We start from the raw sequence: 17,095 nt of genomic DNA on the forward strand, positions 1-17,095 counted from the left end.
CTTAAACACCAGGAACTGCTCTGTGCATTGAAACACCCTTGTTCATCAAAATGTCTTTGTTAAAATATATATTTTTGTTGACTAATTGTAACTGTAAGTGCTCTTTTTCACATATGTCCAACATGACTGTATCAGTGACCTATGTATCACAGTTTCATTTGTTCTCATGAGAATCTTTTCTTTTTCTTCCTTATTTTGCTCAAGGATCATTTTAAAAATTTTTCTTGCAAGATAGATCTGTTCTGTGTCTTTATAGCTAAATGTGCATCACCGTCGATCCATTTCACTGTTTTCTAGGGTTATGAAGATTGGCTTCGACATAAAGCTGACAATGCAATGAACCAATGCCCTGTTCATTTCATTCAACATGGTAAACTGGTTAGAAAGCAAAGCCGAAAATTAAGAGTAAGTAGCTATAACTTAACAGCTTTTAGGAGTCAGGCTTTACATTACAGTTTTTGTAAAATAAATTTTACAGAAATGTAGCGTAGAAGACATTGTAGTATTTATTACATTTCATAGAGATTAGACCTAAAATATAGTGACTTTTAATTGAATATCTCTGAATAAAATATTTTAATAAGCTACAGATATTTCTGCTTTATCCTTGCTCTGTTAACTCCTCTGTCATAACTGTTATTTTCCATTTTTTTACTTGAATTGTTTCACTGATGATTTGTCTTTTGTCTTCTCTTCATTTTTGGTTCTCTTTAGGTAAGCAAATTAGTAACTTCTTTAAGCCTGATTATCATAGACCACCCTATCTCTTTGTCCTATTTCTTGTAGAGAAAATACAACACATTCAGAATACATTCTGCATAGCCCGTCAGATCCCAGCCTCTCCATGGGGCTTCTGAATTCCTCTAAATACCCTTCCTGGTGTTGTAAAGGTTATTTTCAGAAATCAATGTCTGTAATTTTTTTTGTGAGCAGATGAACTTGTCATCCTTGTTTATTTTTAGAACTCAGCAAAACTGATAGATATTTGTTCACTATTTCTTTATTTCTAATATTTTTGTTAGGAATATCTTTTTCTGCTTTGCCCTATTTGGCCATAAATAGCTCTACAGTGTTCACAGCCTTCCTGCTGTGACCTTTCCCTTTGAGTGTGATAGCTTCTGCCTTGACTTTTCAAGTAATAAAAAAAAAAAAGAAATCACAGGCTGAACACTGCATGTGTGTGCCTCAACAGTTATCTATCCCAAATAAAAATAATAAAGTACAGAATAATTGGAATTTGTATTACATTAATTAATGCATTACCTATGTTTTCTACATTTCTCTCCTACCCCTTGCTTTTCAGAGATCATATTTTAAGGAACTAAATATTATGAGAGACAGGCATAGCAAACATTTGTATGCAATGGGGTATCTGTAGGTATCAGTAACTGAATGAACTCAATGCTTATCCTCAAGAGCCAATGAGAGTAGCTCAAACCTCAGGCTCTTTTTGAAACAGGGATTTTTGTTGCATGTGTCCTTAAAGTGAGGATAGTATTTTCCACATCTCAAATAATGTTGTAACGGATAATAAAACGTTATCTGTAAAATGGTTTGAGATCCTCAGAGGAAAGAAAGTACACAGTAATCCTCTCATTCATTCCATAGGGTGTAATTCTGGTTTTGAGAGATACCTCTTTATTTCTTTACTCCTGTGGTAAAATCCTAGTGTAAATAAAATTGATGATTTTTCAAGAGTTTTGAGTGAACCTATAATTTTGTTCTTGAAATCTGAAATTTGGACTGTTACAGAAATAACAAATGTGTTTTATTTGTTTTTTTTCTTAGGTTGGAGATATTGTGATGGTAAAAGAAGATGAAACATTCCCATGTGACTTAATACTTCTGTCAAGTAGTAGAGGGGATGGAACCTGTTTTGTTACAACAGCTAGTTTGGATGGTGAATCCAGTCATAAAGTAATAAAACGTTATGCATTTTCTTTTTAAATCAAAATTGGCCTTTAACTTTTTACAGAAAATACATTATAATTTCATGCATATATGTGCAAGCAGACATGCTCACTTGTGTAATTTAAGTTTCTACCAGTTGAATTCTTCATTTTTCTTAATGTTACATTGTTTTAGGAGAAGTTTTAAAACATAGTTGTTTGCAGTTTTGCCTGTGCCCAGTATAGGCATGCAGATTACAGAGATAATGCACAAGCTTTTGTTGTATTTATATGCTTTCATGGAAACCTGATTTGTGAGACACTGCAAGAATTTATACAAATAATGTAAGAAGGTGCCCAAATAGAAGCATTTAAAGTTGTATCTTATTTGAAATATGAGGTCTTATGTAGAAGCTAGTAAAGGTACTTCACACTGACCTGAAGTGTGAATATCTGCAGATTAGTATCTTGTATATGTTATTACTTTTTTGATTTTATTTATACCTTTCTATCCATTCCAGACTTACTATGCTGTTCAAGATACAAAGGCATTTCACAATGAACAAGAAATTGATGCGTTACATGCTACCATTGAATGTGAACAACCTCAGCCTGACCTTTATAAGTAAGAAAATAGTTCTTACCCGTTTCATTTAAGGTACCCTACCAATAAATTATAAGAATGTCATCATAAAAAGATCCTGGCTGAGTCCTTATGGTTAAAGTGGTCCCAAAGTGAGCCCAAGTCCCATTAGCCATCCATTTCCTGCAAGAGTGCCCTCAAGGCTCCCTAGGGCACCTCAGCTGATATTCCTAGGAGAAAACCCAGATGCACTGCTCACAGTAACTTTAGAGAGCACTTCTCTAGCTGATGGACAGTTGCCTGGCACTTTGAGGAATCTCTGGATATCCTCTCTGCCCTTGTATGATAACAGGCAGGAGAAAGAAGACATCTCACGTTCCTTCCTTGAAGGGCCATAGGGCCAACTTAGCAATGTATTTTAACTGCATGCCTTAAGAATGGGATTTGTAGGCATCTTGAACTCTGGCTGAATTCAGACTGATTGCAGGGGCAATATAGATGTCCAGTGCTGGATCTTTTTTTCTTTCCAAAGACATATGGCCCCTTTACATCATGATGCCTCATATCAGACTTAAAGTGTCTTTAGATGTGGCTGTACTCTGTTGTGCTTTCTCCTGCTTGGCATCCTCTCTGCAAGTAGGTCACTATCTTCTGAACATGAGAGTTTCCCTTCCACCAGCAGCTCCCCCCAGTTTACTCTGCAGTCCAGAATGCTAATGTCAGACTTACCCCTTTTGGTTTCAGACACCCACTTGGACACTGTCATTGCAAGTGTAGATAAAATGTACTTAGAGCTATTCAGAGGGAAAACTGCCTATTGGCTTTATGCTTTTGTTTTATTTTGTTTTTAACTCTATTGTATGTTTTATAATGTATTCTAATCACGCTGTTACTTTCCTCAGATAATTTAGAGAATAATATTTTTTATTATTTCTTGCTAATGGGTTTAATTGGAAGATTTATTTATTACCTTATAATCTTTTACATCTTTTTATACGCAAAGTTTATTTTGACTTACTGCTCTGTATTTTACTATCTATATGGTCTTTAATACTTTAAGTGTAACATCTAATATATTTTACAGAAATACAAGATTTCCTTCTTAGCTTGTTTCTTGGATGATCAGAGCATGTTCAACTGGAAACTGTTTGCTCACTGTAATAAATACTTTTAATAAAATATTTCTCAATCCGTATTCACACAAACTTCTTAAAGTTTTTTAAAGTGAGAGTAATTTACTTTGTTTTTATATTTGCATATTTGTGTTTGTGTATATATATCTATATGAAGAGAATTACATGTCCTTGTAATATACATTTTAAAAAAAATCAAATTTTGGGGCCATATCTATGTAAAAATATGCATATAAGCTTCGCTACTAAACTACTTCTGTTTTTCTCTTGCAGATTTGTTGGTCGAATAAATGTTTACCATGATAGGAATGAGCCTACTGCAAGGTTGGTAAAATGCAGGTTTTTTACACTTTTTAGAGTGGATCATATATCAGTAATGAGAATTAGCCTTGTTTCACCAACACTGCGTTTTCTTGGCTTAGTGATAGACTATTGCCTTAAGAGTTTACAGACTGTAATTTCCAATATTTCATCTTTCAATCAGTTATTTTTCTCATATTTGACATTTTTATGTCTTTATTGAACTTCAGGTTTTATTTGACATGTATTTAGTTTGTAACTGATGTTGACAGTATTTTGATAGTGCTTTGATAGTACTGCCCTGTCAGCATTGGGTCTTTGTAGTGCATCAAACAGTATAACTAGCATCATGTGTATATCATTCTCTCCTTTTTCTTCTTCTTCCTTGAAGAGATTGAACATGCCAAATACCATGTTTAGTTTTAGGGGGGATTTGTACATTTGTCTCAAAAGCCCACAGTGTTGTGTGTGTTCAAGAAGAGAGCATCTAAGGAAGTGCATTTTGTATGTGGTATAGCAGATGGTGATTTGTTATCCTGCTCTGGCACCTGGGAGGGTCTGTCTGCTGCACAAATGAGTTTCATCCTGAAGTGAGTGAGGTGCATTGTGCCCAAGGAGCAGGGTTACCAGCCACAGCCTGAAGCCCAGGACACTTTTAATCCAGCAAACAGAGAAGAAAAAATAAAGCAGTACGAAAGAGGCACTGTTCTTCATGTCTTTTCTGCCTAGGATCTGGTCTGTATCAGCAAGGAGGAGACTTCCTGTACCTGATTTTTTTTCAGATCTTAACAACAAAGAGAACAAAGCAATAGGAGGGAAAGGCTTCTCTCTTGGATTATATCCAAGGCCCCAGCACGTGGGAAATAACTCCATTCTGGCTAAGAATATTCTTTACCTAAATTTGTCTTTAGATAAGTAGTTTTCTATCTCAGTAAACAAAGTGGAGGAGGGAAATCTGTCAGTGTCATAGCTCCCTCAGGAAACATAAGTAGGACTGCACTGTAAGGCAGTGCAAAGATCTCTGTCACCTACCAGAGCACTTCATGCAGCTCTCGGCTGTTTTGGGCTGTACGGTTTCATGTGGTTCCCTGCGATGTGAGGGTCAGGGCAGAGTGTTGGCCATGTGAGCTGTTCTAGTGACAGCTGCCTACTTCCAGGTAGTATCTATCCTGAGGATCCTACTGGCCTTTCCACACTGTGTGATGCATCATTTAATAGTAGATTGTATTAATCTACTATTAAAACAGTCCCTTTTGCTTCTTTCATTTTAAAGATTCTTCTGACCAATCAAGTTGTCTGGAAATGAACTTGGGGGGGGCAGGGGAAGAAGAAATAAGTAGAAAATACCTTTCCAAAAACCACACTCCTTTTTAATCAAAAACAGTGATAGACTGATCTGTGTCTAACACTGTGAACTAGAAGAAAAACTGTGGCATTAAGGCTTATATTCCTTGGACAGCACTATTAGAACAACTGCTATTTTTTACTATATTGGTGTATAATATCTTACTACCTAAATCATTCCTGCAGCACATTCCACTGGTTTCAATGGAACTACTTTCAGGCTTTACATAAAGATTATGGCCCTTGGGGTTTTGGTTTTTTGTTTAGTGTTTTTTGTACTACAAGAACACTTTGAATAACATCCAAAAATACTGAAGCTATTGTTATTTTTCCATTGCTGTATAAATAGAGTCTGGCAATAGTTTACTATGTCAGCCAAGCAGTTCTTCATGCTGTGTATCTATAAACTGGTCCTTGTTTTTGCACTTATATGGTTATTTATATTACATATCATGCTTCAGAATATTCTTATTATTTTAAACTGCATGGGATCCTTAAACTAATTCCTCCTATTTTTCAATAAATTATTTTACCTATGTTCATCTTTATGCTTTCAAAAGTATACAGTAACTACATTGTATAACAGCATTTAGTTGAAATAAAATAGAAGAATGTATTGTTAAGTATTTCTAACCTGCAGGATGCTATAATTTATATAAGCCTAAAAAGAAAAGTGCAGAAATATGCACCTTACAACTAAGATGAGAGTCTTTATTTAGGTACCTAAACATGTGGCCTGGTTTTGAGATGCATTCGCCTTTGATACTGGAAAGCAATTAAATCTGTTATCTTCTCAACATATTAAAAAGTGAGGTTGCTAATACGATTGTGACATTATGAGCTTAATGTTAGGCATCTATTTGTGTTTTTAACTTTCACTTGCAGACTTTATATACAGCCTATAAATACTAATTTTGTTACACAGAATAAAATTAATTGAGTAGAACTTATTTTCCATTTTACATGGCTTCCATTAAGGTCTGTTTTCTCTTTCTAAGTATTTATATTCCGTAATACTTATCTTTCATAGGCCATTAGGATCTGAAAATCTGCTTCTTAGAGGAGCCACCTTAAAGAACACAGAAAAAATCTTTGGTAAGTATTTGTATTGATTATTTAAATGGCCCCTGAGGTCATAACCGAACACCAAGCAAGGTTAAAAGTCTAGAATTATTACTGAGCACACAATTTCTATTGAATCATTTGATTTGCAACTTTTTTACAGGGTTTACTGTTGCCATAATTACAGTATAGCAGCTATTATTGATATACAATGCCAATGACTCCGGGATTTTTGAGAGGGGAGGTTTACAGTTTAATCTTCAAGGATTAGTGAAGATGAGTTAAATTTTTCATGTCAATATATGTCTTTTGAACAATCAATGTGAATTAAAGTGTTGTCCTGATGATACTTAATGAGCCTGTTAAGAAATGTTGAATCTCAAAATGTCAAATGAATGTCAAAGCAGACAGATTCCAACAAAATACAAATATAGCTGATCAAAAAAAATCAATTTAAACAATTCCTGACTCAAAATTAGTTTTTCCACTAGACTGTGTATTCTGTGTATGAATTGTTTTCCTTCCATGGCAAATTTTGAATATTTTAGCAGAAATAGGAAACATGGAATTAAATATGTTCTTCAAGAAAACCTGTTGGGAGTAGTAGTTCCATTGTGTCAAGCCACTCTTTGCTGGGAATGAAAGGGACAAGGGTACAAATCATGGGCATCCACTATCATATATAACTTCCCTTCTCAAAGAAAAAAGATCATAAATAGTGATGAACTACTCAGCCTAGAATATCAAAATCTTGCAACTTCTTCTCCAAAAATAGTGTAAAAAGTATATATTCATTTAAATTTGCTCTCTGCTTTTAATTGGTATCTAAAATAGATGAACTAATATAGTTTGTAGTAAGTATTTCTATAAATTTCAGAGGGTAATTTTAAAATCTGAGTTAACTTGTATATCATGCTGAGATGTTGCCTATATATGAGTGGCTGATTCTGGTTTGCCTAACATATGCAGTGTTTGCCATTACCTCAGCAGAGTCCACTTCCAAAATTACATTATTTTAGTAAGGTACATAGGTGCTGATTTAATATGTACTTTAAATTCATCTTCTTGTTCACAGCTGCTTTTATTTAATCTGCTGAGGTTTAGTCTTCAATCTGTATTATTAAAAGGGATAGAGTAATACCAAAAGATGTAACAATTCCTTTCATGAATGATTAGATTTTCCTGAAGAGAGCGAAATCAGTGGTCTTCTGTTATTCTTCTTGGATCTATCCTGTAGTTTAACCCTATGCTGAATTTTCTTTCAGAACGTATGACTTAGATTCTAAAATTAAAGCAAAAAAAAATAGAGCTTAGAAAGCCTGGATGGTTTATTTGAAGCCCATGTTTGGTTTGGCTTTGATACATATTGGAGAACATTCTAGAAATTGGAACTGTGAATCTTGAATGGGATAAAAATGCTTTTTAATATCCCCCCCTGAGAACCAAAATATTAATGCCGTTTCTAGTTCTTGAGTATCATCCAGATCTGTCTTTTTCTTCAGGCTATAGAGACTTAGAGAAATGATGGGGTATAACAATCTAGTCAATTGTACTTTTATTAAAATATGTTATTGTACTATGTAATCTTTATTAAAGCAGGTTTTCTCATTTTAGGTGTTGCTATATACACCGGCATGGAAACTAAGATGGCCCTAAATTACCAGGCAAAATCACAGAAACGATCTGCTGTAGAAAAGTAAAATTTCTAATATGTATTTTAGGGGTGGAAAACTGCATGTTTGCTTGAGGGAGGAAAAGGAAATATTTTTATTTTACTAAAAGTGTATCGTTCATTGACTAAAGTAAAAGAAAGGTGGAGGGACTTAATATTCATATTTTTCTGTGTTTCATTTGTGACTCATAAAAGGAGTCATACAACACCATATAAAATGAGGTTCTTGTTACTGAATTATTATACATTAAAAAAACATAATGCGATACTTACCATTTTAAGATAAGATATATTTTGCTGTTCCAGAGGACTTTTCTCTAACTGGTTAGAGTATGCCTACTGATAGTTTGCAAGATTATGTGCTTCAATATCTTAACCTTCCTTTTCATTACAATTAAATATTGAGTTCAGTAAAAATAACTCCTATGATGCACTTCAGTTTGGACCAACTGCAGTAACAGAAAGCCTGTGTCTGGCAGATTTTCCATGTTTTAGGTAAAATAAAAAATTCTATATAAGCACAATATGATGGAAAGGAAGACACTTCCATCCTCAAGGGATGAGCTGTCAGGGGTTGCTTATTTTTAAAAACAGATAGGATTATTTTCTCCTCTACTATTTGAAATCATCAGACTGGAGTAAGGTGTCCAGCCCTTTGGAAAAAAAGATGTCATCAGTTAAGACAAAATGCAGTGACTAGCTGATAGCTCTTCTCCTACACAGTGGCTGAGCAATGATGATGTATCTCTTCCTGTTGTTAGTGGTGTATAACCTGGGGCTTTTAGTTCATGCCCATCATTAATGTAAATGTCATTTTAAATGTGAAGTGTTCTTGCTCTTTCTTTTTTTAGGTCTGTCTAGAAACAGTTAAACCATTACAGGTACATGGCAAAATGTTCTAGATGCATTTATATTTCTATAAAAGTGCTTATGCAAGTGTTTTTATATTGGTTCAGGGAAATGGCATAATAATGTCTACTGATACAAGCCCAGTCATTCTGTTATGACTCCATCTGTGCTATTGTTTTCACTAATGTAGTAGATCTGGTAATGTCTAACATACATTTCACACATAGTTATAGCAGTTAACATTTTAAATAGAAAGTGGTCCTCCATAATATTGTTCTCCATTGGGAAAACACTGTAGAAAAGTTATTTAACATCACAGCATTGTTAGACTCATAGCAAATGTTAGATTTGAATACGAGTATAAAACTTTTTTATAAACTCTGTAGTTCAGGTACTAATGGAATTTTTGTTTTTACTTTTTTTTAGATCAATGAATGTATTCCTTATTGTATACCTCTGTATTCTAATCAGTAAAGCACTAATAAATACTGTCCTGAAGTATGTCTGGCAGAGTGAGCCATTTCGTGATGAGCCATGGTATAATCAGAAAACCGAGTCAGAAAGGAAAAGAAATCTGGTATGGAAAAAATTAAAATATCAAAAAAGTTTCACTGAACCCTAAATTCATAAGAATTCCACTGAAAACTGTATACAGAATGCTTACCAGTCAGGAAATATCGCTCTTTTTGCTAACAACGGTGATGGTGTATTTGTGGAAACTTTTAAGTTTTTGCCCTTAAGCTGTATGTGCTAATTTAACTGAAGGGAAGACATAGTAATTAAGTATTTAAAATGTTTTTGCTTTGGTATAAAAATCCATATGAAGATAATTTGGAGCTTCCTGCCATTGATGTCAGGTACTAAAGAAAACCTGAACTTTTTCAGGGGAATATAGACTGAAAGGAATCCCACAATAATCATATAACAGATATTTATTCAAAAGAATCTGCTATGGGAATTACCCACCACTTCACCATATGCTGTAAAATGCCCCTCAGAAGTTTATAGTTGTGTATAACCCTGTAACTCTAGCCTGCTGCAGAGTGAGAGCACTAGAGACCACTAGAGTTGCCAGTGTCTGACATCCTTGCAGGAGCAAGGAGTTAGTCAGGTAAGAATACCCTGGTGATCCTAAGTAATGAAATGAGCCCTACGCTACAGAAGACATAATATTATTTCAGTAAATCCTTTCAGTCTTGGAAATGGGGAAAATGGGGGAAGAGTTCCTTCTTGACCCTAAATGCATCGTGAACACACAGTAGTCAGGCATGTTAGAGGTTGCTCATTAGCACCAGTAACACTATTTCAGCCTGCCCAGCAGTCTTTCTGTATCTCCAGCCAATCTCCACCAGTGAAAAGAATTCTCTTGCCTAATTATTTGTACACATTCTACTTGCACTGGTGTTGTGAGAGGGAAAGGAAACCCTTTATCTGATTAATGAAAAACTGCCTGAAGTCTGTATAATCCAGTAAGCCTTGCATTATTCATTATTGTACTTTTGTTTCTTCTCGTAGTTTGTGCATATGAATTTTATTGTTTTCCTTGCTCACATACAGTTGTTCACCATTCATATGTAATCTCTCACATTAATTGCTCTAGAACTTTACAACAATAATGTACGCAGCAGTACAACAATATGTAACTGTACTCTCCACCTGTATTTCTACAGAGGAATACAAAATTGAAACTTCAAATGAAAAGTTTTCTTTGTGCCTCATATAAATCATTAAATGTATAAGTCCTGTGCCGACCTCTGAGCTGTGAATGGTATCACTTACTGTTTGAAAGTTATTAGAAACATTAATTTGCAAATGTATGTAGTCGCCTTTGAATTTTTGATGATACACGAAAATCAATATTTTGGTCTTGTTTCTTTGGCAGTTTCTTCAAGCATTTACAGACTTCCTTGCATTCATGGTTCTTTTCAACTACATTATTCCTGTATCCATGTATGTCACTGTGGAAATGCAGAAATTTCTTGGTTCTTATTTCCTTACATGGGATGAAGAAATGTTTGATGAGGATACAGGGGAAAGACCACTGGTGAATACTTCTGACCTCAATGAGGAGCTGGGACAGGTAAATTTCATCGAAAATTTATAACTGATGATAAATTGGATGGATAACTGTGTTAGTGAAACATAAACACTTTAAGAGGATAACAGTTTCTCTCCATTGACAATAGAGGGAGATTATGTGAGCATTTAACTTCTTTAGAGTAAAAATCAGATAGAAAAAACACCCTTTTTGTGTGACTAAATAGACACTATATCTCTGGGCACAAGTTTATTCCAGTTAAATGAATGACCAACTCTCTCCTTTTCCAAAAGAATTCTATTTTTAGTGTTCTGTGTTGAGAAGATCTGCACCTTGACAAAGATATGCAACTACATTTTGGAAAAAGTCTTTAATTTGAATCTATTCATTAAAACATGTTTTAATAGGTTTTCAAATTAAATCAGTGTGTCTTAGTCTACTTTTATACAGCCAAACTAGTAATTAAGCTTTTAGGAAGATTTATTTCTATTTGGATAAAAGGTTGTGCTAAGTATTTTGTTATATAAAATAACTACTAAATAAGCTACTAAATTTAAGCTCAGTCCCAAGCATGGGAACCTTGTAAGTACTTGGCATATCAGTACCAATCCAATGAACTGTTTTGTTTCTACATTTTTTAAAGGTATTATACTTTCTATTTCTAATGAAGGTTTTAATTGGGAGTTGTTATTAGTGCTTGCAGCAAATACTGTCATAGTGATATGAATGTTTTACTCCTCCTTTTGTGCAAAGGGTGCTGATCTGAAAGCAGCACATTGTATGAATAAAAGAGCTTTGCTTGGTAGCATTTTGTATCTTGTATAAATGATTTATGAAACTAAATGTAGAAGCTGACATGAGAGAAACCCATGTAAATCCTGTCCACATAGAAAAAGTTTGAATATAAGTTTTATCTCTGCAGATAACAAACAACCTTTGGAAAATCTGGAAAACAGCCTTTTCAAATCAGTGAATGTTAGAAAAGTTAAACCAAAAGGAAAGCTCAAATAATTTATAACTTCTTTTCTAATTACTGTGAACAACAATTAATTGTTTATTTTGTTTGATACAGTTGGTAGGTGTTTAAGATTTGTAAACTTTATGATTAAATAATTGCCTCATTTTCAGAATTTCATTCCTAACTTTACATAATGCTGTCAGTTTAACACATGTATACGTGCAATCTGTATACAAAATTTATATCCAAAATTGAGCTTGTGCAGGTCTATCCGTTGTTCTGGTTATAGTTCACTTTTCAGTTTCATTTTTGCTATTGTTACCCTTGAATGCTGTGGCTCACTGTAAAAGATAAAATGAATTAAAAATTGAATGTTGGGGCAAAAGGAATAGTTTCAGGACAATAGCAATACGAAGAATGCGTTCGTTAGTTCAGAGTCTTCATTTATGCTAAGGTAATTGTAGTGAGTAATTCTGTCACTACCACTAGGGACTGTTCTGGATTTACCCTACAGTAACTGCTCAGTAACTGATCAGATGTATACATTAAATATTGGTCCCTGGCAAATGGTATTTGTGTGCATTTTGTTTCCATAAGCATCTGTCTTTCAGCAAGCAAGACATTTAATATCAAAAAGGAGCATGAGAGAAGAGTAAAAGTAGGTTAAGCAGTATTTGTATGTGTTATCAGGCAAAAGATAGTTTTACTGATACTTGTAGTATAAAATCTTTTGGTGCCCACATTTCCATGAAAGAGGACTCCCCGAAAGAAACTGTTGTTTTCCTTTTTGGAAAGAGCCTTCATAAGGGTCTTTAAAGAAAGGTGTAACACAGTAATAGTTTCAGTTATGTTAAGAGACCTTGAAAAATCTCTATTCATATTCCTACTGTTTTTAATTTGTGCTCATTTGCAGGTTGAGTATGTCTTCACAGATAAAACAGGAACATTAACTGAGAACAATATGGAATTCATAGAATGCTGCATTGAAGGGCATGTTTATGTACCACATGTAATTTGCAATGGCCAAATTCTCCACGATTGTACAGGCATTGATATGATTGATTCTTCTCCAGGAGGAAGTGGAAAAGTAAGATGACTCTTTCTAGGTTCTTAATTTGTGGTCTTTTACAATGAAACATAAATATTGAATTATGCTGATGATGGGAATATTAGAAATATAGCATCCCTGAATTTCAATGAGTGAAGTAGATATCTGCAGGAAATGCATCACAGCATAAACATTTTCCTATCCTAGTTCATACTGAAAAACTTATATGCTTAATAAGAAGTTTCCCAACAGATTCCACTTACTGCAGCTGTAAATTGAATTAAATCAAAAACAAAAATTTGGAACTTTCTCTGGTTAATACATAAAGTTATGCAATGGCTGTTTTCCATTTTACATTAGCTGCAATATGGAAAGCAAGGTAGGAAAATGATGAAGGGGAGAAATGATTGCCTAATGCAAAGACTTACTTAGTCATCATTGAGTGAATATGTGGTCAGAGAATGGCTTATGATCAAATTAGTTTGCTTTTAAATGTGACTCAATGTCACCGCATTGGAAATGCACTACACACAATGTGTACACGCTGTGGCGTTGTTGCTATGTTAAGCAAAGTAATCTAGCTGAAGTTTAGGGAGAAATGGCACATTAACAACTAAGAAGTGTGAAAGGGTAGGATAACCAAAGCCACAGGACAATAACTGGTTAAAATATGTTAATACTGTCTCAAATCACACAAATCCTTCACGATGACAAAATAAGGCCTCTTAAAATATGTTGATGTAATTCAACAGCCTTGCAGTTCTCAGCCTTGAGAACATGGCCCCCAGGTACCCTGTGGCATTTTTATCTTGGGATTATAATGATGCAGTTTGTACTGAACGGCACAGAAAAATATGATTCAGACAAAGATAAAAGGTAGAATACAGCCAGTATACATCCATGTATAAATCCATGTAATACAAATCTCTTTCTGGTGTGATTTCCAAGCTGGAAACAAGAAGTGGTAAGCTGTCATTACCAAACCCTCTGCAACGTTCTAGAAGAAGCTGGCTGCAGTTGCCAGAATGTCCCCACGCCTTATATTTAGCATAGCTCTGAGAGGTGTTCAAGCTGTGTAAGAAAGTGAAGTGTGTAAACCCTGTTAACACCTGTGTTCCATGCCCTCTGTTCCTCAGTCTGGATTTGGGAATCCTAAAATTATACCTTCATTAGTATTTAATACAGGTTGTTAAAGTTTAAATGAAAATAAAGAAAAAAGGCTCTTTAGCCACATCTAGGATCTCAGAGGAGGGAGAAGATGCACACTGTCCTTTTTGGGTACCAGCTGCATGACTGGCATGACACCATCAGGACAATGTTAATAGTACTAGTAGCTATTAACCGGTTGTGTGGTTATCACTGGGGTAGACTTGGCTCCTTTTAAAGGGCAGGTGATCTGTGGCACTGCCTTACTTGACGATAAAGAGTACTAGTTAGTGACTATGCTCACCTTCCAAAAAAAAAAAAAAAGTTTTCAAAGGAATGCTTGAAAGGGATCACACATAATGACAATCATTTCTTTTATTTATTAGGAGAGAGAGGAACTGTTTTTCCGAGCCCTTTGTCTTTGCCACACTGTTCAGGTAAAAGATGATGACAATGTAGATGGATTAAAGAAAAACCAGCTCTCAAGAAGGCCTTGCATATATATATCATCATCACCTGATGAAGTTGCTTTAGTTGAGGGAATACAAAGGTATGTGTGTGTGGTTGGGTATTGTACTTTTTTAATCTGGAGACCTAATCACTGAAGTTTAGAATTGTTTTCAGCATAGAAATCCTAATAGCAAACATAATTATTCATGATTATTCATAGTCATAAATCAAATAAAAACATGTTATTTCAGAAGATAAGCTCAATCTTAAATCTTTATGACATGCTAAACTGGATATTATCTATTTATCAGTTTTACTTATTCTCTTAATGTATGTTTCATTTCGCAGGCTTGGTTACACCTATCTAAGGCTGAAGGACAATTTTATGGAAATCTTAAATCGGGAAAATGACATAGAGAGGTGAGTGGTTACAAAATATGGAAGGACTGGGACTGAGGAAAGGAAATTTTGTTGATGTGTTCGATAAATCATTCTTTCCCTAAACATTAATTTGTAATTCAGAAAATCCAGAAATTGTACATTTTAGTAGGAAAAATAATGATCTAGTGATATTTTGAAGTTTAAATAGACTCTGTAGTTTTATATTTTCACTTAGCGTGTCAGTTTGGGAGTATATGTGATAAGGAAAATGAATAAAATAACAAAGGAGTGACATGGTAGTTCATGTCCTAATCTGATTTTAGAAACTATGGGTATTTTTCATTTGCTATGTGGAAAATAATAGTTTCTTAATAGAAAATGGTTAGTGCCCCATGTGTTGTTAACAAATTATCCATATAATCTACAGGAGGATAATACCCCTAGAATAAATTTATATATCTGTTTCAAAGAAAATTTAAAACAGGTATTGTTTTTCTGTTAATTTTCTTTGTAGACCATATTATGAGTAAAATTTTTGATAAGATCTGAGTAGTACAGCTGTTCAATGGGATGTGAATACTTTTGAAAATGTTATGTAGATGTCTACTGGTTAAGTCTCTTGTATATCTGAGTCTTTATGTTTTATACTCTGCTAGCTGCACAGGAATTCTCAGATGGAAATATAGGAACCCTGCCATTAATTTTATCCCTGTTAGATAATGTAGGACTTTCCCAGAAGGTTACTTCAGATTTTTTGTGGCTAAACTCATCAGAAGTGCAGTCAGTACAATAATATGATCGGTGATTTATGAAAGCACTATAAGCATAGGGAATTTTTTCCAAAACGCATCACATTTTGCAGGCCTAGGCCTGATCCAGCTCCTTGTTGGAATCTGTTAGTGCTTTTAATGAAATAACAGTGTGTCCTTGCACAGGTGTGAATCCCAGGCCATTGTAATGACTTAGTACTGAAAGATCTAATTAAACAAGCAGATCTGTTTTATAAGCAAAATATTAATGGAGATGAACCCTGAAGAGATCAGAATTAATGATAATATTTATGTTTGTGCTGGAAAAAATGGAGGTCTCTTAGATAAAAAGGAAGTAAGTAAGAGACTAAATGATAAAATTACATAAACTAGTGAATGATACAGAGACAATACAACAGGAACTTGTGTTTATTTTTCATCCTAAACAGGAAAGGAACTTGGGATCATTTAATCAAATCATAAAAACAATGGCAAGTAAAAAACTGGTAAAAAGAAATGTTTTTCATTTGACTAACTTGTCAGTCAGCACTTGAGCAAGATTTATGAGAAGAGGTTGGCACTTTTTGAAGAGATAGAAATAGTTGAAATTGGGAAAATATTAAATAAAGACTTTTGTGTAAACTCCTACATGTTTCAAGCTCTAAGGCTATGCCTAGGTGTCTAGGAATCTACTTACCTTAGAAGCAGTATAATGCTCTATTACAAGGTTTCTGGTCTTCTACTTAAGTAAATTATTCAGTTAAATATGATTATTGTCAAGGACTAGATATTGAAGAAGATCATGCAGACAAACTCTGTTTCAAGTAATTGGGACCCAAGTCTCCTCCCCCCCTTTCTTAACTTGCTATTTCGTTCTGTAGTAGTTCCATTTTCCACAGTACTCAATATTCCCTGGAAGAATAACTTCCATGCTAGAAGTCGTATTTTATTCCGTATACTTGAAGTTATAATGTGTTCCCTAACATCAGCAGCCAGTTAGGTTTCTGCAAAAGCAGACTTGCTCAAAAAATATTCTTTTTCTTTTTCAGGTTTGAATTATTAGAGGTTTTGAGTTTTGATTCTGTGAGACGGCGAATGAGTGTAATTGTTAAATCCTCAACAGGTAGGACTATCACATTCTGTTTCCTGTTAGATGTTTTTACTTCATTTGAATTCCTTTCAGGTTTATCAAAGGATTCATTCATTTTTACCTTGGTATGTGTGCCTTTCTATGTAAAAAAGGGGAATGGGTACCAGCATGTGCGTACAAATATTATAAAAATTTTGGAAGAAACCTGTTTGAACGGCTTAGTAATTTGCTGGGGTTTTTGAAGAAAAATACACTTAGCCATTTTGAATTCCATATGCTGTCTTTTTTAGGTGATATATTTCTGTTTTGTAAGGGAGCAGATTCTTCCATATTTCCTAGAGTTAAAGAAGGCAAAATTGACCAAATACGATCCAGAGTTGAACGCAATGCAGTGGTAAGAGTC

The 17,095-nt window shown here is 34.3% G+C and overlaps 1 protein-coding gene across 4 annotated transcripts in view; it reads left to right on the forward strand.

Annotated features, from left to right (window-relative positions):
• ATP11A (ATPase phospholipid transporting 11A) overlaps positions 1-17,095 on the forward strand; it is a 139,025-nt gene that overhangs the window by 87,498 nt on the left and 34,432 nt on the right. For all 4 annotated transcript variants that reach the window (XM_026055417.1, XM_026055409.1, XM_026055427.1 and 1 more), the window contains 13 exons: positions 298-405; positions 1,789-1,917; positions 2,411-2,514; positions 3,879-3,929; positions 6,280-6,344; positions 7,926-8,007; positions 9,259-9,409; positions 10,715-10,912; positions 12,742-12,915; positions 14,409-14,572; positions 14,821-14,892; positions 16,652-16,725; positions 16,983-17,086. In XM_026055417.1, the coding sequence (XP_025911202.1) occupies positions 298-405; positions 1,789-1,917; positions 2,411-2,514; positions 3,879-3,929; positions 6,280-6,344; positions 7,926-8,007; positions 9,259-9,409; positions 10,715-10,912; positions 12,742-12,915; positions 14,409-14,572; positions 14,821-14,892; positions 16,652-16,725; positions 16,983-17,086 (1,476 nt within the window). The remainder of the gene's footprint in view (positions 1-297; positions 406-1,788; positions 1,918-2,410; positions 2,515-3,878; positions 3,930-6,279; positions 6,345-7,925; positions 8,008-9,258; positions 9,410-10,714; positions 10,913-12,741; positions 12,916-14,408; positions 14,573-14,820; positions 14,893-16,651; positions 16,726-16,982; positions 17,087-17,095) is intronic.

This window comes from Apteryx rowi, unplaced genomic scaffold, assembly GCF_003343035.1.
Source record: "Apteryx rowi isolate R43461 unplaced genomic scaffold, aptRow1 scaffold_123, whole genome shotgun sequence".
In the NCBI taxonomy this organism is placed as follows: Eukaryota; Metazoa; Chordata; class Aves; order Apterygiformes; family Apterygidae; genus Apteryx; species Apteryx rowi.